General features: G+C 39.5%; 8 protein-coding genes across 8 annotated transcripts; 6 read left to right on the forward strand and 2 right to left on the reverse strand.

Annotated features, from left to right (window-relative positions):
- Positions 1 to 140: 140 nt before the first annotated feature.
- GCK72_016568 (uncharacterized protein) lies at positions 141 to 418 on the forward strand (the record flags this gene model as incomplete). The annotated part of the gene is made up of 2 exons (XM_003100380.2): positions 141 to 234; positions 306 to 418. 2 exons carry the CDS (start codon positions 141 to 143, stop codon positions 416 to 418), a joined length of 207 nt encoding a protein of 68 aa, XP_003100428.2.
- Positions 419 to 739: 321 nt separating this feature from the next.
- Positions 740 to 1,396, forward strand: GCK72_016569 (uncharacterized protein; the record flags this gene model as incomplete). Its single annotated transcript, XM_003100361.2, has 3 exons — positions 740 to 893; positions 944 to 1,055; positions 1,105 to 1,396. The coding sequence occupies 3 exons, from the start codon at positions 740 to 742 to the stop codon at positions 1,394 to 1,396; spliced, it is 558 nt and encodes a 185-aa protein (XP_003100409.2).
- A 611-nt stretch (positions 1,397 to 2,007) lies between these two features.
- On the reverse strand, positions 2,008 to 2,820 carry GCK72_016570 (uncharacterized protein; the record flags this gene model as incomplete). The annotated part of the gene is made up of 3 exons (XM_003100385.2): positions 2,008 to 2,345; positions 2,414 to 2,662; positions 2,724 to 2,820. 3 exons carry the CDS (start codon positions 2,818 to 2,820, stop codon positions 2,008 to 2,010), a joined length of 684 nt encoding a protein of 227 aa, XP_003100433.2.
- Positions 2,821 to 3,017: 197 nt separating this feature from the next.
- Positions 3,018 to 5,096, forward strand: GCK72_016571 (uncharacterized protein; the record flags this gene model as incomplete). Its single annotated transcript, XM_053731564.1, has 5 exons — positions 3,018 to 3,060; positions 3,113 to 3,193; positions 3,236 to 3,337; positions 4,081 to 4,475; positions 4,935 to 5,096. 5 exons carry the CDS (start codon positions 3,018 to 3,020, stop codon positions 5,094 to 5,096), a joined length of 783 nt encoding a protein of 260 aa, XP_053580477.1.
- A 227-nt stretch (positions 5,097 to 5,323) lies between these two features.
- GCK72_016572 (uncharacterized protein) lies at positions 5,324 to 7,952 on the forward strand (the record flags this gene model as incomplete). The annotated part of the gene is made up of 6 exons (XM_003100382.2): positions 5,324 to 5,506; positions 5,561 to 5,668; positions 6,138 to 6,248; positions 6,302 to 6,499; positions 7,276 to 7,388; positions 7,790 to 7,952. 6 exons carry the CDS (start codon positions 5,324 to 5,326, stop codon positions 7,950 to 7,952), a joined length of 876 nt encoding a protein of 291 aa, XP_003100430.2.
- A 752-nt stretch (positions 7,953 to 8,704) lies between these two features.
- Positions 8,705 to 12,624, forward strand: GCK72_016573 (uncharacterized protein; the record flags this gene model as incomplete). Its single annotated transcript, XM_003100378.2, has 6 exons — positions 8,705 to 8,847; positions 9,726 to 10,009; positions 10,063 to 10,222; positions 10,270 to 10,353; positions 11,108 to 11,483; positions 12,247 to 12,624. The coding sequence occupies 6 exons, from the start codon at positions 8,705 to 8,707 to the stop codon at positions 12,622 to 12,624; spliced, it is 1,425 nt and encodes a 474-aa protein (XP_003100426.2).
- Positions 12,625 to 14,991: 2,367 nt separating this feature from the next.
- On the forward strand, positions 14,992 to 15,264 carry GCK72_016574 (uncharacterized protein; the record flags this gene model as incomplete). The annotated part of the gene is made up of 2 exons (XM_003100409.2): positions 14,992 to 15,067; positions 15,113 to 15,264. The coding sequence occupies 2 exons, from the start codon at positions 14,992 to 14,994 to the stop codon at positions 15,262 to 15,264; spliced, it is 228 nt and encodes a 75-aa protein (XP_003100457.2).
- A 116-nt stretch (positions 15,265 to 15,380) lies between these two features.
- Positions 15,381 to 17,036, reverse strand: GCK72_016575 (uncharacterized protein; the record flags this gene model as incomplete). Its single annotated transcript, XM_003100334.2, has 3 exons — positions 15,381 to 15,866; positions 15,917 to 16,038; positions 16,865 to 17,036. 3 exons carry the CDS (start codon positions 17,034 to 17,036, stop codon positions 15,381 to 15,383), a joined length of 780 nt encoding a protein of 259 aa, XP_003100382.2.
- Positions 17,037 to 22,156: the final 5,120 nt, after the last annotated feature.

Genomic DNA, 22,156 nt, shown 5'->3' on the forward strand with positions numbered 1-22,156 from the left:
AAATATATTAATTTCAGTGAAAATTTTTTTTTTCACTAAAAAAATCGACAAAACCGCTTCTCGGCAGTTTTTCCGTAATTATATCTCTTTTTCTCGTTTCTTTTTCAAAATGCTCCTATTTTCCATTTCCAGAAGCCACCATGGATCAATTCCAAGCTATGATTGAGCCAGCTCGCCAATTCTCAAAGGACTCTTACCGTCTGGTCAAGAGATGCACAAAGCCAGACAGAAAGGGTGAGTTTCTATTCAAAAATACCTCATTTTTCTCTTAATTATTGTCTGATTTACCCCATTTTTTCTTCCAGAATACCAAAAGATCGCCACGGCCACCGCGATCGGATTCGCCATCATGGGATTCATTGGATTCTTCGTCAAGCTCATCCACATCCCAATCAACAACATCATCGTCGGAGCCTAAACGTTTCTTCGCTCGCTGTGAAATATATACAATAATCGGGTTGTTCTCTTCTATGTTTCCGCCGTCTCCATCGACGAGGAGCACGGAAATCTTCTCGTCCACATCCACTTTTCATGTAGAGTTTCACACCTTTTGTCGTTTCGTTTTATTCGTTTCGAAATTCTATATTAATTTATTTGTCCCCATTTGCTTTTTTATGATCGAATAATATATAAATCTACAAGACTTTTTTCGTGTACAGAACGGATTTTCCATTTTTCGAAAAATTCTTTTCCCCCGAACTTTTACTCGAACAACCTGGTATTCCAGAATTCCAGAAAAATGGTAAAGTTTGTGATAGCGATCTCAGGAAAACGAAAGTCTGGTAAAGACTATTGCGCAAAACTAATCAAAGAATCATTAGCAAGTAAAGGTGTCTCCGTATCCGCAGTTGGCATATCACACAGTTTAAAGGAAGAATACGCGAAAATTCATGGTAAATTTCTGGAATTTAAGCAAAAATTCACAGGAAACTCGTATTTTTAGATCTGAATTTCGCTGAGCTGTTAACAGATGGCCCATACAAAGAAAAATACAGAAAGGATATGATTTTATGGGGAGAGGAAGCGAGAAATAAGGATTTTGGAGTTTTTTGCAGGTTTTTTTGAAAAAAATATTTTCCAAAGAAAATTTTTCAACTATTTCAGAGCTGCCATCAAATCAGTGATTGACAGCGACGTCGTCATCGTGTCGGATTGTCGGCGACTCACTGATTACGCCTATTTCAACTCAAACTTCAATTCCCTTACGATTCGCGTTGAAACCAGTGAAGAAAATCGAAAGGAGCGTGGATTCCGATTTGTAGAAGGCGTCGATGATACAGAATCAGAATGTGGTCTTGACAATTATAAATTTGATGTGGTGCTGAAAAATTTGACAGGAGAAGAGCTCGCGCCGCAGATTGAGGCGATTACTGGCATTGTGATTAATAAACTTTGATTTTTCTTAAATTTTCAACAAGAAATAAAGCGAAAAACAATAAAAACTACTACCTGAATAGAAAAACCCAACAAAAAAGTTATTTAGTCAGGATATCGGTGGGAAATCACGATTTTCCGTCATTTTCTACCAAAAAAGAGAATTCTGGCATTTTTTGAGCTGAAAATCGTGATTTTCAGTCCAAAATCGATGAAAAATTCCCATTTCTCTGACTTTCGTGAAATTCATGACCATTGTAATGAATATTTTCAAGTTTTTAGCTATTTTGCACCTGAAAAATAGATTTTTCAGCGTTTTCAGGTCCTAAATAGTTATTTTCTATTCGAAATCAGCTGAAAACCGTTTTTTTTCAATTTGCAGCCTTTTTTTCAGTCAGAGAGCGATTTTTTGTTGTTCCCGACTGGAAAATTTGGATTTTTCGCGTTTTTTCCAACGAAAAATAACATTTTCGACCGGTTTCTGACAGGAAACTCACAAAAACTATAAATATAAGTTTTTCACCGATTTTAAGCCGGAAATTACGATTTTCAGCTCAAAAATGCGGGAAATCTGAAACAAAAAACAATAAAAACTACTACCTAAATAGAAAAAAAACAACAAAAAACAGTTATTTAGTCAGCATTCGGTGGGATATCCACATTCTTCGTCAGCTCATCGAACGCCAGTTTATCCAGATACGCATTCCGATCCAAGGAGATGAGAAGTGGTCGTTTTCCAACAAACGCCGTCGCCAACGGAATCCACACCTTCTTCATTTCGGGCGCCACCGCAGCGTCGACGACGTCTGACGCCGAAAACCGGAGCGCTTGCTTCTGCATCAAGAAGTTGTAGTGGATTGTCGTGTAGATTTTCTTCTCGTTATTATAGAAAATATCGATTGGGAATCGTTTCGCGAGGAAGTGAAGTAACAGCGGCGTGAATGAGAGTAGCACGAGAAATGTGTTGGCGACTGGAAAAAAATTCAATTTTTTTGATTTTTTATCGAAAATTTCGATTTCAAATCGAAAAAAAGCTGACCAATCGCAAACATCATCATCTTCGGCTTCTCAGCAGCGGCTTCCCACAAATACGAAGAGAGTACTGGCACCATGACGACTCCGGCGATAGAAGACGATAGTGATAGAATCTTCGCCGCCTTTACACCCATTGCCACGACGTCGTGCGGAGTTTTTGGGGATCCCGGGGGCAATGTGCCTTTATGAATCAAGATTGAGTGTCCTAGATCGTCTTTGTTGAGTTTGGACAGCGCAATTGTTTCGATACAGCCTAAAAAATATTTTTTTTAGAGTTTTTACTAAAAAATCGAGAAAAAAGTTTATTTTTTTACATTTCTGACTTGTCGCAATGCTTCTTGTAATTTGTCCGAAATTCGAGGCGCTAATTCTGATTGGTCGAAGCAAAATTTGGGGGAGAATCGACGACATCTGATGCAAATTTACTCAATAACTTAAATTTTTTGCAGTAGGAAATCCTCCGAGAGGAGTACACGGCTTGCTGGATTCCTAGTCCCCGAAGCAATCGCGCTCTACTGCTTCACTGTTACAACCGATTTGCGAGAATTGCCACATCATTTTCCAAGTTTTCAACTTAATTTAAATGAAATTTCAGTGAATTTTTCACAATGTCGAACGGATTTTGGATGGATGATGGTCAACAGCAACAAGGTGAGAATCTCTGATTCAAAAATAAGCCAAAATAATAGAATTTTTCGTTCAGGAGGATGGAATACGCAGACAAATCAACAAGACATGGGATGGGGACAATTCGACTACTCACAACCACAACAAGCACAACAACGTAAGAGAAAATTAAAATTTTGAGTTAATTAAAGTATTTTAGAAGCTGGAAATGACTATTATCAACAGCAAAGTCAGCAATATCAGCAGCCACAAAATAATTATTATGGCGGACAAATGTTTTTGCCAAATACCGGAACTGGAGGTTCGGAAACTTCCATTAATACTTGTAAAACGGACCGGCGCGTAACTCGCTTAAAACGCAATGTTATGAGCTGAAAAATATACCAAAATGTAGATCTCAGTGAATTCTATCTCTGATACTTAATACGGGCCGGATGGCGGATCGGTAGTGTGCCGCGGGTCGAAAAAAGTGCTAAAAACGCCAAAAAACCCAAAAAAAGCGAAAAAACACCAAAAAGTTCAAATGAACACCATTCTAGCCCGGCTTTTTGGTATTTTTTGCGTTTTTGGAACATTTTCCTGGCCCGCGGTACATTAACGAATAGCCATCCGGCCTGCCAGTTGGGAAAAAGTGCGCAGCCAAAAAACCGCAAAAAAACGCAAGAAACACCGAAAAATGCGACCAAAAAACCCGAAAACGCGAAAAAAAAACCCAAAAACGGCCAAAAAATGCGAAAAAACGCCAAAATCACCATCCTTGCCCGGTCCGCTTTTTGGTGTTTTTTTCATTTTTTGTGTTTTTGGAGTTTTTTTGCGTTTTTTGCGTTTTCTTGTGTTTTTCGGCACTTTTTTCCCGATCCCTCGCACATTACCGATTTGCCATCCGGCCCGTAATAGTTCACAGAGATAGTACTCGCTGGGATCTACATTTTGGTATATTTTTCAGCTCATAACATTGCGTTTTTAGAGAGTTACGCTCCGGCCCGGTTTTTGCAAGTATGGAAACTCTAAATTCCTTATATTTACTTATAAATTTGATTCCAGCACTACCAAACGCTGCTCCAGACGGTGAAGACTATGAGAACGAGCCACCACTTCTTGAAGAACTCGGAATCAATTTCTCTCATATCAAAGAGAAAACCATCGCTGTGTTGAACCCAACTGGTTCGGCGACGGTCGAAGTGATCGCTGATCAAGATCTCGCGGGTCCTTTAGTTTTCTGTCTGATTTTCGGCGCCGCTCTTCTTCTCCATGGAAAACTTTCATTCGGATTCATTTACGGAGTCGGGGGACTCGGATGCGTTGGAATTTACGCGCTGATGAATTTGATGGCGACTGATGAGAAGAATATCTCGTTTACTTGCACTGCATCGGTTCTCGGTTATTGTCTGTTACCTATGGCTCTTTTAAGTATAGTTACAGCTGTTTTGTCGTTTAAAGTGAGTTTTCAGGCTCTGGGACGATTCGCAGCTTCAATTTTCTCGTTTTTCAGTAATCAATTTACTTTTTCAGATAAATAATTGTTCGAGAAGTCAAAAAATCGGTTTTTTTTTGCTTTTCATAAACCAGAAATTTTGAGAAAAAAATTCTTTATTCTGAAACTTGCAAATTTCGAAAAATCCAGATTTTCCAGCTGAAATGTTGAGTTTTCAACCGAATTTCCTTCACAAAATCTCGAAAAATCATGATTTCCAGCTGAAATGTTCGAAATTTCCGGTTTTTGGACAAGATTTCTGTGTTGCTTCCCTTTATGAACAAAAAAAGGTTTTTTGACTTCTCAAACAAATAATTTACCGAAAAAGTCAATGTATCACTGAAAAAACGGGAAAATTGAAGCTTTGGAACGCTAGTTTTTACTGAAATTTTAATTTTTTGAACGAAAAATTCAATTTTTTCAGGGAATCGTTGGCTACTTCATCTCCGCCCTTGCAGTCCTCTGGTGTTCCTCGGCGTCTTCTAAACTATTTGTGATCGCCCTTTCAATGGATCATCAACGACTTTTAGTTGCCTATCCATGTGTTCTTTTGTACTCTGTATTCGCTCTTCTTGCCATTTTCTAACTCATATTTCCTCGTTTTCTTGTGGATAGTTCTTATAATACTTGAGTAATTTATTGTTTTCTTGTTTCTGAACATTTGGTGCCTTACTTTTCTTTCCCTTTTATCAAAAATTTTCACTTTATTGAATTAATTTCTTGAATTTATATGTATTTTCTTATTAAAATATCTCAGTTTTTTACAAATTTTCCCTCCAAATCTTCTCTCCTAAACAAGAAAATTCCCCCTAGATGAGTATAAAAATCGAAAAACCCGTCAAAGAAGAGACGTGGAACATCAAACCGCTGCCGGGATACGTCTGCAAGTGGAAAGAAGTGAAAATCGACGGTGTCGTCACTGAAGAATCGAGAAAATGTTTTATTAATGTGTGCCATTGTGAAGAACTACCGCCACCGATCGATGACTTGGAGCAAGTACTGAAAATTCGAATTTTTCTGAAAAAAATTCAACAAAAAATGTGATTTTAGGAAGAAATCGCAGCTCAATTGGACACCGGGAAGCCAACATTTCGGATTCCGATGAGTATTGGTGAAATGGATTGTGTAAAGGATAATAGTAATGAGAATTCTATTAAAGTTGGTTTTTTCTAGAAAAAACTGCGAAATTTGAACAGAAAACCGGATTTTGAACGGGAAACTAGAGAATTTTCAGCAAATTTGTGAGTAAAATGATGGAAAATCGAAGAAAAACGGATTTTGAGCGGAAAAATTCGAGAATTTTTGGCAAAAATGAGGATTTTTAGCACAAAAACGAAAAATTTCAGTTTTTTTTTTTCAAAAAAAACGTTTTTCTCGGATTTTCCACCATTTTGAATCACAATTTTGCTGAAAATTCTCGAATTTTCGGTATTTTCCGCTAAAAATTCGTTTTTTCTGTATTTTTTTTTGCTAAAAATCCTCATTTTTGGCCGTGTTTTTCTTCGATTTTCCATCATTTTTACTCATAATTTTGCTGAAAATTCGCTCAAAATCCGCATTTTCTGTCCAAATTTCGCCGTTCTTGTACTAAATTTCAGTTTTTTCAGAAAACAACAATTAATTTCAGATCGATGTCCTCGTCAACAGCACATTCTACAAAAAACGGTTGGCTTCTCATGACGACGCATTCTTTCGGCATCTTCTTGCACTTATTTTTTGTGATTTGATTAAAGATAAAGTGATTTTTTTCAATAAAATTCATTTTTTTATCAAAAATTTCAATTTTTTCAGCACGGCCTCGACCTTGACCCGCTGAAACCCATAATTCTGCGGAATCGTGTGGTAGTTGGTGAGCTGGAAATGCAGAAAGTGAATAAGAAACCAGAACGACAAATTGTCGAAGAAATGTATCAAGAGGATTTGATGAGAATGGAGAAAGAGGCGGAGAGACAGGAGAAACAAATGGAAATGATGGAGATTAAGAAGGAGGTGTGGGAAATTCACGAATTTCAGATGGAAATTCAAATTTTTGAGTAAAAACTCGAAAGATTTTGGAAAATTTGCCGATTTTCGCCCGGAAAATTCAAAAATTTCAGATGGAAAACTTGATTTTTCGAGATTTTTTCTCCGATTTCTGCCAATTATGGCTATCTGGCGCGCCTTTGACGCTCTTCTAACTCAATTTTCGAATTTTTTGACTGTCGGGCGTACCTTTGACGCGTTTTCTTCGATTTTTGCGCCTTTGACGCTTTCATGACCGAAAACTATATTTTTCGACGTTTTTAGATCATTTGGCGCGTCTTTGGCGCCTTTCTGACTGTCTGGCGCGCCTTTGACGCTCTTCCTTTAACTCAATTTTTCGAATATCTGAATGTCGGGCGTACCTTTGACGCGTTTTTCTCCGATTTTCGCTGATACTGGTTTATCTGGTGCGCCTTTGACGCTTTTACGACCGAAAAATAGGTTTTTCGACGTTTTTAGAGCATCTGGCGCGTCATTGGCGCCTTCTTGACTCTCTGGCGCGCCTTTGACGCTATTTTTGGACCAAACTCAAAATTTCGAGATTTTTAAACCATCTGGCGCGTCTTTGGCGCCTTTTTTACTGTCTGGCGCGCCTTTGACGCTATTTTTGGACGAAACTCAAAATTTCGAGATTTTTAAACCATCTGGCGCGTCTTTGGCGCCTTTTTGACGCATTTTGAGTCTCTGGCGTGCCTCTGACGCGTTTTCCACAGAATTTCCGAATATTAATCGAAAAATTCCAGATGTTCGGAGTCAAAAATGTGGAAGGAGTGAGAATCAGGTTGTTCGAAGGGAAAAGATTGGAAATTAGCTTGCGATGTGAGCTGGAAGGAAAGAAGATTGAGGATCCGACGAGGTACGGGAAAATTATAAAAAATTTCAGATTTTCAGCTGAAAATCCCGCATTTTTCGAGTTTTTTCCACGAAATTTTGCGAATTTCTTAAATTTTTAACTTAGCACGCTTCTTACAACTGCGCTCTACCGAAACCCAAGAAAAAAGTGTGCGAAATTGCGAGACTAAGAGAAAAAGAGACATTTTTCAAGGGCATTTCGGTGGAGCGCAGTTGTTGGGACTGTGCCGAGCTAATTACAAGTTTTTGGTCGAATTTTTTGAATTTAGCGCTTAAAATCAAGGTTTGTAGTCATATTTTGAGTATTTTGTGCGAAAAATGACCTTTTCGGATTATTTTTTCGGAAAAATTGAGTTTTTAGCTCAGTTTTTGGTCAAATCTCTACAAATTTCCACCATTTTCCAGACTTGGCCTCCTGCTCAACGCTAATCGATGCCTGGTGACTCTTGACAAGAGCCGAAGCCTCTTCGATATCGGCCTTCCATTCGACATCGATGCGAACAGTGTGAAATCGAAGTTCATCAGTGAAAAGTGCTCTCTAATTATCTCTGCTCCAATTGTTCTCTAATTATGACTTTTTAAAATCTTTCCTTATGACCCCTGGTGATCTCTGATCTCACGTTGTCCTTGTTGAGAGAATTTGTTATTTTTGGCAAAATTTTTTTTTGAATTCCGTTTATAATGAAAATCCTATTCATACAACTATCATTTGACCAACTCTCACATCATGTTTATCATGATGATTTAAACAAACACATGTTTCTTTTGTTTTTATTTAAAAAAATATATTTAGTTGACCAACCACTCACTCAATTGCAACAACCGGGATCGCCGCTCCTCTTTTTTCAAAATCCCCAAGAACTTATACGTCTTGCCACGCAGCTCTTAGTGTTGTCCACGTGGCCGACTGGTCTAAGGCGCCGCTTTTGCGCAAAAAACGCGGGTTCGGGTTTTGCCCCGGGCTTTCTCGTTTTTTTCTCTTTTGTCTTCTTTGCGAATCGATTAAAAATGTTTCTTTTTCTCCATTTTCGCCTCTCCGTGTCCTTCATCACGTGTAAACCAACACTTCTTTTCTTTTTCTTTCATTTTCTTTCACACACTGCGTCTCCACTCTCTCTTCATTTGAACTCCATGGCGTTTGCCCGTTTTTTGTGTTGTGTTGGTGTATTTGTCCCACATCAGAGTCCACTTTTGCGTCTACGATCACACAAATTTAAAAGAAAAGTATTTGGGTTCAAATTCTTCATTTTTCCTCCACGATTTCTATTTTTCTAATTTCAATGTAGATTTACGGGCGTAAATTTACATTTTTTGCAGACTATGAAACGAGTATTTAGTACACAAGCCATCCAAACAGCCATCGAGAAATCCCTGCCAGATTTTCAAAAAATCGCCGGTAACGCTGCGGTGAGGACTCAGGAAACGATTAGAAGACAGTTTGCAAGGGATGAGAGTCATTTTATGTGAGTCTTTATTTTGGGGGACTAGTTTTTCAAGAAGGTGGGTTTCTAGGCCATTTACCTGATCAGTTTCTTTTTTCATTAAGAAGTGTTCTATGCTCAAATCTTCTTTTGAAACGAAACGGGAGCAAATGCTTGTTACACTGACTTGACCTGATCTCTGGCAAGGAAATTAGTCTAACTTTGGGAGCCCGTTACTAGGCCAAATTTTTTTGCCACTTGTGAAATTTTTACATGTTTGAATAGAGCAAATCTAGATCTCCTTTTTTGTAGTTGACAACTTTTTGATAGCTATTAAGGCTTTAGAGATATGAGCTTTCAAAGATTGGGTCCACATGCTTGCAACAAAAAATTGGCCAATTTTTTTTCAATACGGTCTAAAAAATAAGTCAATTTTCAAAAAATTTTATATCATTGTGTAGATCAATTTAAGATCTACATTTTTGTAGTTGATAACTTTTTGATAGCTATTCTGGGTTTTGAGATATAAGCGTTTAAACATGAGTGGTTTGAGCGAGGTGAGAGGTGGAGACGCAGAGAAGCGAGGGTGTGTGGCTGCTCTGCGTCTCTTCTCCTACCCCCATTTTAGGTTCCAATCTTCAAAAGCGTGTATCTCAAAAGCTTGTAAAGCAATGAAAATATGAACAACTACAAAAATGTAGCCATAGAGTTGATCTACACGACTGAGTAGGTTTGAAAACAATGGAACATTTGGTGTAAGAGTTACAGCCCCTCAAAGTTCACCAATTTTTTTCACCATGATTTTAGCTACCTGTCCTCAATGGTGTCTATCTCAACAGTTATAAGAGATTTCAAAACGTTATCAACTACAAACTTGAAGATCTAGGTTCCACCTACACACCTAATTCACTTTTTTCTAGTGGCCCCCCACCAGCCGTCGTTCTCGAACCAACCAACGTTGAGCAAGTCTCCCAACTTCTAAAACTATGCAATGACCGTGGAATCCCAGTGGTCCCATTTGGAACAGGTACCGGCCTGGAAGGTGGATCCATGTCAATTCTAGGTGGAGTGTGCCTCAGCACCCAACAAATTACCGGAGAGCCAGTGCTCCGTGAGCAAGATTTTGTGTGTTCTGTGAAGCCGTCGACAACGAGAATCGCGTTGAACGATGCAATTAAACATTCCGGATTGTTCTTTCCAGTTGGTAAGGCTTACTGTATTCAGGATAGAGGACAATTCCAAAAATTTAAATTACAGATCCCGGAGCAGACGCCTCTGTTTGCGGTATGGTAGCTACCAGTGCCAGCGGAACAAATGCGATTCGATACGGGACTATGAAGGAGAACGTGTTGAATCTGGAAGTGGTTTTGGCGGATGGGACGGTTTTGGATACAAAGGGAAAGGGGAGGTGTCCGAGGTGAGTGACCTAGGTTTTCCTCGGCCATGATTTGAAAAGAATTTCAGAAAATCGTCAGCCGGCTTCAACTTTACAGAGCTTTTTGTTGGATCCGAAGGAACGTTGGGAGTGATAACTGAGGCGACGTTAAGGTTAGTGTTAAAGAGACGCAGAGAAGCTAGAGTGTCTGACTTCTCTGCGCCCTCACTCTCCCTCTCTCTCTTACCTCTTCAGTAAGGCATATTTAAAGGCGCGTATCTCAAAAGCGTAAAGAGCTATCAAAAAGTTGTCAACTACAAAAATGTAGATGAAATCCAGGGCTTCATTTTTGCAGTTGACAACTTTTTTGTAGCTATTCACGATTTTGAGATATCCACCTTTAAAGATGGAGACCCTAAGAACAGGGAGAGACGCAGAGAAGGTAGACACTCTCGCTTCATTGCGTCTCCACCTCATTCTTCAGAGGCGCATATCTCAAAAACGTTAAGAGCTATCAAAAAATTGTCAACTAGAAAAATGAAGATCTTGACTTTTCCTTTTCAAAAAACCTAAAATCTCAACAAACTGATCACACATGATTGTGTGGCGCCCAAATTTACGAGAACTTAAAATCTTACATATTTCGTTCATTTTTGCTCCAATCTCAGTTTGGCTAGATTTTCCAAACTCTCGGCGACGAGAGCTTTCAGAAAAGTATAATCATGTATCGATTCGGACCCTATACGAAACTACGGTATGCGCCTTTAAACGAGGTTACTGTAGTTTTCGTGGTGGGACACAAATTCTTCCGAATCGGGCATGATTATACTTTTCTGAAAGCTCTCGACGAGCAGAGTTTAGAAAATCTAACCAAACTGTGATTGGAGCAAGATCCGTAGTCAGTTAGCTCAACTCCTCCTTTTCCAGAGTCCACCCACGGCCTCAATTCCTCTCCGCCGCTGTCTGCTCTTTCTCTTCCGTCCATCAAGCAGCCTCAACCGTAGTCGAAGTCCTCCAATGGAGTATTCCAGTCGCCAGAATCGAATTCCTCGATAGTACTCAAATCAAAGCAAGCAACGCCTACAGTAGTCTGACTCTCCGTGAAGCCCCTACACTTTTTATCGAATTCCATGGAAGTTCTGAAAAGGAGGTGGCCGATCAGACTGAAGCTGTGAAGGATATCTGTCAGAGTCATGAGGCGTTGGATTTCGATTCAGGAGCATCCCCGGAGAAGATGGCATTGCTCTGGAAGGCTAGACACAACGCGTATTATGCAGCATTGGCGATGAGAACTGGAGCTAGGGTGAGTTTAAAATGTTAAAACCATACTTGCAAGCTCGCTCAAAACGCAAGCTCGCCTTCTTTTATTTTTTTATTTTTTGAATATTTACTGACAAAAACGTTAAAAAGCACGCGGTCTTTTGAGATCCTAAAAAACCACCAACAAATGTTCGAGAAAATTCTTTTTGGAAAAAACCTGCCTACTTTCAGCCCCTGTCATGGACTTATTTTAGGTTTCATCAATTCGATATTAGTGCGGTTGTGTAGATTAGTTCTAGACCTTCATTTTGGTAGTTGACAACTTTTTGATAGCTCCGCCCACTTTTGAGATATGCGTCTTTAAAGGAAAGGGAGGAAGAGCGCGCTCTTTGAAACTCTCCAACTTTAAAAGCGTATATCTCAAAAGTGGGCGGAGCTATCAAAAAGTTGGCAACTACAAAAATGAAGCTCCAGGTCTGCGTAACATTTATAGCTTAAAATTTTTGGGAATCAGGCGAAAAAGCAATCTTGAAAATTAGTTAAAGATGGGCAATTTTGAACTGAAAATTGGAAACTTTTTCTACGGGCCAGATGACGGATCAGTAATGTGCCGCGCGCCGGAAAAAGTTCTAAAAAAAACCAAAAAATCCATTTTAAACCAATCCGCCATCCGTCCCGAATCAGGTCACAGCGATAGAACTCGCCGAGATCTACATTTCGGTATAATTTTCAGCCTATAATATTACGTTTTAAGCGAGCTACCCGGTTTGCAAGTATGGTTAAAATAACGCATGATAAAACTTCAGGGATTCACCACCGACGTCTGCGTTCCCATCTCCAAACTCGCCGACGTCATCTCGGAAACTCGCGCGGATCTTGATGAGCACCAGATCCTTGGAACAGTCGTCGGACACGTTGGTGACGGGAATTTCCACGTGATCCTTCCCACAATTGAAGAGGACAAATCCGAGCACCGAAAGATTCAAGCGTTCTCCGATCGTTTGGTTAGAAGAGCCCTTGCGGCGGATGGAACATGCACTGGAGAGCATGGAGTCGGATTAGGGAAACGGAAGTATTTGAGGGAGGAGTTGGGAGAGAACACTGTCAGATTGATGCATACTGTGAAGAAGGCGTTGGATCCAAACAATATTATGAATCCCGGAAAGTTGTTGCCAGAGTTGTAGAATTATAATATTTGGTTATAAATGTTTTGTATATATCTTTTTTGGATTGACTGCGTAGCGACTCAACATCTTTTCTGACAAGGGAAATCTTTGAAGACGCGGCTTTCAACGAGGCTATAAATTTGGTTATCGGTACTTTCGACTACGGGGAGTCCATTTCAGGCATCAAAACCGGCTAAATGTCTCTGCGATCCGAGTTATGAGCTCTCAAACTTATAAGCTTGTTCACATGGAATTCCAAATCGGCAGCATATACGCCACCACACGGTTTCATTTGTGTTTCCCTGCGGTTACGTTAAGAAAATGTGAACATCTTTACGAACAAGCTTAATGAAAAGTTTAAGAGCTCATAACTCAGCTCGCAGAGACATTTTGCCGGTTTTGATAGCAGAAATGGACTACCCGTAGTCGAAAGTACCTATGAGCAAATTTATAGATTGTTCGAAAGCCGCATCTCCAAAGACTTTCCTTGTAAGACAACCTTGATGAACACTAAATCAAAGAAAAAACTCGAAAAAAACAAAAAAACGAACGAAAAAAGTGCGTCCTTCACGGGTTCTTCGTGAAATGACATAAATTAGAAGTCGAAGGCCGCCATGAGAGGAAATGCGGAGGAAAGGACGAATGGCGTCGTGCCAGTTTAGGCATGGTGGCCGTTGGTACTGTCATAGAAACTTGATAAGATCTGAAATATAGTACTTTTTAGGCATTTTGTTTTCTGAGGTCCTGTTCCAGAACACCGCGTCCTATCGATCTCCAGGGTTGGGAAATTCCGGGCCAGCTGGGCCGGGCCAGGCCGACGCGTCAGCTCCTGCCCGGCCGGCCCGGAATTTCCCAACCCTGTTGATCTCCCGTAACTGGTGTGGGCCTTCCATTAAAGCCAACCATGAAGACACTCTGTGGCTTGGAGTGTGATATACCCCCACAATTAAATTGAATGAGAAAAAGACATAACCTTCGGGTAGGTATAGCAGCGAACAACATAAATTTGAATTTGAGACCTTGAGATCTCATCTTCGTTACGCGTCGATGTCTTCATTTACTGATTCGTAAGGATGAGCCCTACTATACAACTTTCTATGTACACACATTCACAACTGTTTCAGGATAATTGCCCCGGGGGGAAGCTGATAAGAAAGTTGCGAACAAAGAAAGAATCGTAAAAAATAAAAGTGCAAGTTCGTTGACAGGTGTAATCAGCTTACATTTGTGCTCATTTCGGGAAAAGGAACCGGGTTATTATACTTTTTATGGTGGAGAGAGAGGAGGTTTATCGTGTTGATGTGTGGTATTTGGGAGGGAAAGGGAATTGGCTGGTTTTTTGGTTTCTCGTTGTGAAAAGAATGAGAAGGAGGCTGGAATGGGAAGGAAGATTGTTACAGAGCATGGAACTAGAGAGGTCTTCATAAGAGATGGGGCACCATGTCGTGGAATTGTCGTGGAAGGCTCCGTTGTTGCTCCTCCGTCCTTGTAGTACTTGTAAATTCTACCGGAACACCTTCATAAAGTCTTCTCAGGGCTTGTAGTTCAAATCGTCGGTGGACATTACTTCTGGAAGAACACAACATCCATTTTGCCAAGTGCAGCTCTCAGGAAATTCTGAATAAAATCTTTTTTGAGGTTACAAATAAGTTTTTATTGTTGCAAGTTGGTTCAGAAGGTTATGGAAGACAGCGGTATGTGGTGTTCGGACCCCATAGTCTGTAAAATGGTGCTAGAGGTTGCCCTACAGTATCGCTTCAAAGGTTACTAACTTTGGTTGTTTTCAGTGCAAAAAGTTGTCAAAGTGAAAAGCTCCAAAATTTAATGACTTTGATTACCTGTAACTTTTCTGGTAGTGTCCCTACAAAAAAGTTGTCAACTACAAAAATGATGTGCTATTTTTGCTCTGTTCAATTCATAGGAAATAAAATTCGTCAGACATTCAGGTGACACCGGAATACACTGTCAAACTTTGTTTTTTTACACTGAAAACAGCCAAAGTTGGTAACCTTTTGAACGGTACTGTAACAAGCACTGTTTTAATAATTAGTAATCTTTGTCTGATACCTCATTGTAGTCTGGCTGACGGACATGTTCGTTACAAAGGATATCTGCCCTTGCCACTTATTTGCCACCCACGACGATTTCCTTCAAATTCCCATTGTGTGTGTCCTCCACCATCTGAAGGTTATGAGAAAAAAGCCGTTCCCCACTTTTTTATCGTTTTTATCCTCAACATCACACTCCCTGCCACAAAATAGTGGTTTTTGTGGTTGGCGCCCGAAAAGTACATTTCGATATGACTCGACTCCGCCCCTTTGAGCCACGCCCACTTACCAGCGACCGATAAAAGGAGTGCTCTGGGAAAGAACCTCAGTTCCCACCATGAAGTTCTTCACCGTCTTCCTGCTTATTCTGGCTATGATTATATGCTCGACAAAAGCAAGACGGAACTACCAAAGTAATTATTACAGATTGTCAATTTAAAGTTATAAATGAATTTCAGATATCGACTATAAGTTATATGATGAAGCGGATGAAGGCAAGAATATTGAAAAAGTCTATGAAGTCATCGAGATAAAGCCAGCTGTAAAGAGACCCCACCATCATCATAATCACCACAGAAATATGAAGAAAGTCAACTCACTGAACGAATAGATAATTCTTATCTGTTATCATGTTAGCTGGTCTATTTTTTTTTCAGAAATACATTTTATTTAATAAATGAGATCGTTTACAGTTTTCGTTCACAATTCTTAAAAACCCCAATACATTTACAACATCCTCTTCGCAAACTGATTTCTTCGATGTCTCAACGCTTTCATAATCTTTTTCTGCTTCAAGAAGTTCTCATAAAGTGCAACTTTCGCCGCGTTCATTCCGGGCGGTCCATATGAAAAATCTGGTGGCGGCGTGGCTGATGGAGCACCAATCATATCAGAGGGCTCTTGGAGCATTGGTGGTGCTGATGGGGGTGTAGGTCCGTTGCGGAGGACTAATAGGGGGACTGTCACCATTTCTTCGATAAGGAAGGATTCGGTAGTCGTGCTCGGAAGACTTGGCTCCGTCGTGGTTGGCTCCTCTGTGGTTGTAGTACTTGAGAGCACTACCGGAACAGCTTCATAAAGACGCCTTGGGGCTTGTAGCTCGAATCGTCGAAGTTTAGTCCGTGGGCATTCTTCTGGCAAAACACAGAGGTGGAGAGAGCTTCTCACAAATCCATTTCGGCAAGTGCAGCCGGGTTCGCAGTTGGGGCAGTACTGAAACAGTTTTTTGTAAGGAACGGAACAATTTTATTTTGGGTGCTTACGGGATTCGGGTTGTTGCAAGTTGGTTCACAGGCACATGAGGAGAAGGACTGGAACATTGGGCATTGTTCTGAAGCAGTAAGCTTTGAGACGGGGTCGGTGGATTGGTGGATGTCTGATAGGTCTGAAATATTGATTGATATTGAAGTTGGGTTAAAAGACAGTCTTGAAATAAATCTACTGAAAATTTGTGACCAGGTACTTTGTACTATAAGGAAGCGGTGGATAGGGGGGAAGGTGTGGAAGTTGTAGAGACAATAATTATTTGAAAATTATGCTGTTTTTGTCATTTTTCTAGGTTTATGGTGCGGAAATCTAGGTTTCAGACCCAAAAACCTTTTTTTCTAGCCAAAAAAAGCATATTTTGACTTTTTCAAATCGATTTTCAAGCTCAAAATCGTATTTTTGACTGAAAAAGTCAGTTTTTGCATCTAAAATTGGGGTTTTCTCAGCAAAAGAGTTCATTTTTTACCTGCCGTATTTGCCGTGTTAAAACTGAACTTTTCGGCTGAAAACCGATTTTTCATGAAAAATCTGATTTTTGAGCTAAAAATTGAATTTTTCCGAGAGTTTTCAAGTCAAAAATATTCTTTCATTCTTTTTATATCTGAAAATTTCTTCTTTTTCCTCAGTTTGATATCCCCATTTTTTCAGCTTTCTGATAATATCCTCATATCTAACTTGGTGCTAACTTATATTAGCACGGCACGCTTCTTACAACCGCGCTCTACCGTAACCAAAGAAAACTGTGTGCGAAATTGAGAGACTCAGAGAAAAAGAGACATTTTTCATGCGGATTTCGGTGGAGCGCAGTTGTAAGAGCTGTGCTGACTTATAGACGGATAGTCAAAATAGTTTTCATACACAAAAAAAAACACTTCTGTTAGCCTTACAACACGAAAAATTCCAAATTTCCTATTCAGTCGCTCATCCACAAACTAAAACCTCACCTGCCCCATCCAACCTCTTCGTTTCATTCAACTTCAATCTCTGAATAATCAATGACAACCGATGCTTGTTCACTTTCGGCGTCTTCCAGGCTCGAAATGCTTTGTGATGAAGTTCATGGGATAACACAGGTAAGACAAGGAGAAATGGTAGGAATATATGAATAGGAGACATCTGCAAATATATATATGGATATAGGAACGGTTTAGAAGGAATGGAATGAATGGCAAGGTGCGAATACATATGAATCGGAAAATGAAAACGAATAAATGAAGATGATGATGATGACGGGCGATGCGATATGCGATAAAAGCTATAGAATTATGTTACGACAGAAGGTACTGTAAATCGTCCTTTAATAGTCTCGAGACACATCAAATCTCGAAATGAAATGATAGTGTACAGTAGGCAGTGAGACCTGAACTGTCTTTCTGTTTGAATGAATTCTATTAGAGACTGTTAGAGACCGAGACGCAGAATCTCTGTGGAACCGAAAAAGAAAGTGAGTGAAAAACGTGACGAACGAGACGCGGAGGGGGGAGGCCCTGTCGGAAATGAGAAGAAGAAGAACGCAACAAGGTGGTCATCTGTACGAAACTAATTGAAGAAGATCTAGGTGTGTGGAACAAGGAGAACAGAAAGTGATGTAATTGGGGAAAGGGGGGGGGGGGGAGATATTTGATAAGAGGGAAAAGCTGATCACTAGAAAAGGGCGGACAATTGAAACGAGGCAAACGAAATGAGGTGAAACGACGGACGGACGTTGGATTATATGGGTCGGGTTGTATTGTGGAGGAAAAGAGGGAAAATAGGAGGCGGTTATTTGATAGAGGAGCTTTCAATTGTTTGTTTTGGTATTATTCAAGTCAAATGGTTTTTGAGAGTAAGGTGCCGGAACTTTCATGCTTGGAGTCCATTAGTGCTTCAAGCTAACTAGGAAAGGTCAATAACTAGGTTTGGAGCAGAGTTGTACGGAATGCCATTTTTCCGTTTCCGGAATACGGAATCCGGAACCGGAATGAGATTTTACATTTTCCGGAATACGGAATCCGGAACCGGAATGAAAATTTTCGTTTTCCGGAATCCGGAACCGGAATGAAAATTTTCATTTTCCGGAACCCGGAACCGGAATGCCGAAAAAACCCAGAATTTCGGAATCCGGATTCCGGACAACTCTGGTTTGGAGGTATGGTTTGTGACATGTGTCATTGGTCAACTCGAGCAACCGACAAAAACATGATGGTAGTCTTGTCAAAACAACAGAATGAGATAAACTCGATCGAGTCTGGAGACATGTCTGGAGAGCGATGCTGCAAGTTTTTCCTAGTTTTTTTCCATAGTTGTCAAGGCCCGGGCCGGGCCGGTAGAAAATTTTCAAGAACCGGCTTCAAAAAATGACCCTTTTTTCTTTTTTTTCGAAATTTTTTCAATTTTTTAATCGAAAATGTGACCATTTTTGACTATTTTTCAGAATTTCTTCCATTAGCGATGCACGCTTCTTACACCCGCGCTCTACCGAAATCGAAGAAAATTGTGTGCGAAATCGAGAAACTTAGAGAAAAAGATACATTTTTCAGGAGCATTTCGGTGGAGCGCAGTTGTATGAACTGTCCCGAGCTAATAATTCTGACTGATAGTCGAAAATTTGACTTTTTCGCTAAAAATTTGAAAAATTTGAAAATTTGACTTTCGCGCCAGTTTACCCGGGCCGGGCGTTGACAACTATGGTTTTTTCTTTTTAATCAATTTTTTGGAAAAAAAACACATTTTTCAGCAGTTTTTCTGGATTTTTATCGTTATTTTAGTATAAAAATCGATGATTTTGGTCTAGAAATGTCTGAATAGCGATGCTGACAGTTTTGGAGCGTTTTCCTCGTTTTTTCTAGTTTTTTTTTTCTGGTTTTTGATCAATATTTTGACTAAAACACATTTTCAGCGGGTTTTCGAGATTTTTATAGTTATTTTGCAATGAAATTCGGTGGTTTTGGCCTAGAAATGTCTGGAAGGCAATGCTGCAAGTTTTGCAGTATTTTCCTCGTTTTTTCTAGTTTTTTTTCTGATTTTTAAACGATTTTTCGGCTAAAAACTGAATTTTTAGCAATTTTTCGAGATTTTCAGCATTATTTTGGTATAAACATCGATGATTTTAGCCTAGAAATACCTCAACATGGCTCCGTCGTTAGTTCTTGCGTATTGCCCGCAAACACCGTCACGTGAAAATGCGGACTGTCGAAAAGGCGGTGCATTTGAATAAAGTCGGCAAAATGCTTCAAAAAAGTAATTTTTCGATGATTTTTTCTGGAATTTTTATCGAAAATTATATTTTAATAGCTTTAATGTTCTCTCTCATCGATTTTCGATTCATTTTCGCTATTATTTCATCATCTGAGCTTGGATTTGCTAAAATTTCAATAGAAATCGATTTGTCATCTTTCCTTCGTCAAATTCAGTTTTTTTTAGTTTTTTCCGTACTTTCTTTCCTTCCGTTTCCCGCGAAATCTCTTCGATTTTCCACAAAAATCTATAATTTTGAACTTTCCTCCCGATAATTCCCGGAGGAAATATTGATTTTCCAGCCGTTTTTCTAGATTTTCACTAAATATAATTTTTATAGCTTTAATTTTCTATTTCAGTTGTTATCGATCCGTTTTCGCAGAAATTCCAACTACGGAGCTTGATTTTTCAGAAAAATCGGTTTTTCCTCATTTCTTCTGCCATTTTCAGTTTTCTGCAAAAAATAAGCTTAAAATTAATAATAAATATCATAGAATCTTCGAAAAATGAATTAAGATTGCTTTAAAATTGCCGAAAATAACATAAAAACCTCCAGATGCTGGAGTCCAGAATTCAAATTAAATAAATAATTACACAATCGCGGCGATACCCAACACAAAATGTATCGTCATGCGCCTTTAAACCTACCGTACCCCATTATGGCGGAAAATGTTTTTTTTTCGGACTTTTGAAAAATAATCGAGTTCTATTGCTTTTTTTTAACGAAAAATGTCAAAAATATTGATTTTCCACTGGTTTTTACCAAATTTTCATTTAAAAAATTAAGTTTTACTGCTTTGATTTTCTATTTCACCTGTTTCCAGCAAAAATCTATCTGAAATTCCATCATCTGAGTTTAGAATTGTTGAAATATCAATTTCTCGTCATTTCCTCTGCCGTTTTTGCTTATTTCTTTACTGGTTTGCGCAGTTTTTCTTCCATTTTCAGTGCGATTTCTTATTTTTGTGAATTTTCGTGATCGAATCCATTGTACATTTAAAAATTCGATTCATTTTCGCTATTATTTCATCATCTGAGCTTGGATTTGCTAAAATTTCAATAGAAATCGATTTATCATCTTTCCTTCGTCAAATTCAGTTTTTTTTAGTCTTTTCCGTAGCCTCTTTCCTTCCGTTTCCCGCGAAATCTCTTCGATTTTCCACAAAAATCTATATTTTTGAACTTTCCTCCCGATAATTCCCGATGGAAATATTGATTTTCCAGTCGTTTTTCTAGATTTTCACTTGAAAAATATAATTTTTATGGCTTTAATTTTCTACTTCAGTTGTTATCGATCCGTTTTCGCAGAAATTCCAACTACGGAGCTAGATTTTTCAGAAAAATCGGTTTTTCCTCATTTCTTCCGCCATTTTCAGTTTTCTGCTGTTTTATCCAGGTTTTCACTTGAAAATGTAATTTTTACTGCTTTCGTTTTCTATTCCAACAAAAAAGTTTTCTGAAATTTCATCATTCGAGCTTAAAATTGTTAAAAATCAATTTCTTGTGATTTCCTCTGTCAATTAAATAGGTTCTGCTTATTTCTTAACCATATCGGTCAGCTTTCCTCCTTTTCCAGCGAAATTTCTCTGATTTTTGAGAAAATCGATATATTTCTCAATGTTCTTGTTGGTTTTCACTGAAAATTCTATCGTTTCGACTACATATAGTCTATTTTCCGGTTTTCGAGCACATGTCGATCAAAAGACAGCCGAAACAGATTGGTATAACATGTATGAACTCCATCGTAAAATCTGGTGCATTGTCCACAAACACCGTTACGTTAGAACGCGGACCTTTTTAAAAATTTTCGGATTGTTTTTCAATTTTTTAAACGATAACTGCTGAAAAAAGTTATTTCCCGATAGTTTTTCTCAATTCATCATTTGAGCTGTGCTTTGCCAAAAAATTCCAATTTCCATCAATTTCTCTGTCAATTTAAGTTTTTTCGCTCAGTTCCACTAGAGGATTCCGCGTCAAGTCGTTGAATTTCTTTGGTTTCCTTTTTCCGCTTAAATCTGCCTGCGTGCTCCTCCGAAAGTTTCCTAAGAATTTATCCGCTAAAAACTTTTTAGGCACTTTTCTATGCGCCGGAATTTTTTAAAACACATATTCACTCTTTCACTCGTCTCGTTTTTCTTTCCGCCCCTCTCGTTTGTTTTCGAAACGCCTTGCACATAGTTTATTTTTCAGAACCGTCGGGACGTTCTACGAAAAGGAAGAAAATCCCAATGGAGAAAACATCATATCCGTTTTCTCCGGGTTTCTGCAACGATCCGTGCCCCCCACACGGATGAGTAAGGGCCGTTCCGGGTACGTAAGTGATGAAAGTTTCTTCGGGAACTTTTGTCCGGTACCGTCAGGACGTTGCTCTACACGTTGCAGAAAAAGTCAGAACCGGCTCCGGGTATCTGCCACGTGAAAGTTTGAACTGTCTCCGGGTCAGGAGTCCCTTCGGGGACTACTGTACCATGCCGTTTGGAGCATGTTCGGCAAAATGGAAGAAATCCCAGTTGAGAACGAAATCAGAATCGTTTCTCCGAGGGTCTGCAACGGTCCGTGTCCCACACGGATGAGTAAGGGCCGTTCCGGGTACGTAAGTGATGAAAGTTTCTCCGGAAACTTTTGTCCAGTACCGTCAGGACGTTGCTCTACACGTTGCAGCTAAGTCAGTGCCGGCTCCGGGTTACTGCTCACATGGGCATCTGCTCACGTGAAAGTTTGAACTGTCTCTGGGTCAGGAGTCACTTGGCGGACTCCGGGACCATGCCGTTTGGAGCATGTTCACAAAAAGGAAGAAATCCCAGTTGAGAACGAAATCAGAACCGTTTCTCCGAGGGTCTGCATACGATCCGAATGCTACACGGATGAGTAAGGGCCGTTCCGGGTACGTAAGTGATGTAAGTTTCTTCGGAAACTTTTGTCCAGTACCGTCAGGACGTTGCTCTACACGTTGCAGGAAAGTCAGTGCCGGCTCCGGGTATCTGCTCACGTGAAAGTTTGAACTGTCTCCGGGTCAGGAG

This window comes from Caenorhabditis remanei, chromosome V, assembly GCF_010183535.1.
Source record: "Caenorhabditis remanei strain PX506 chromosome V, whole genome shotgun sequence".
Taxonomy (NCBI): Eukaryota; Metazoa; Nematoda; class Chromadorea; order Rhabditida; family Rhabditidae; genus Caenorhabditis; species Caenorhabditis remanei.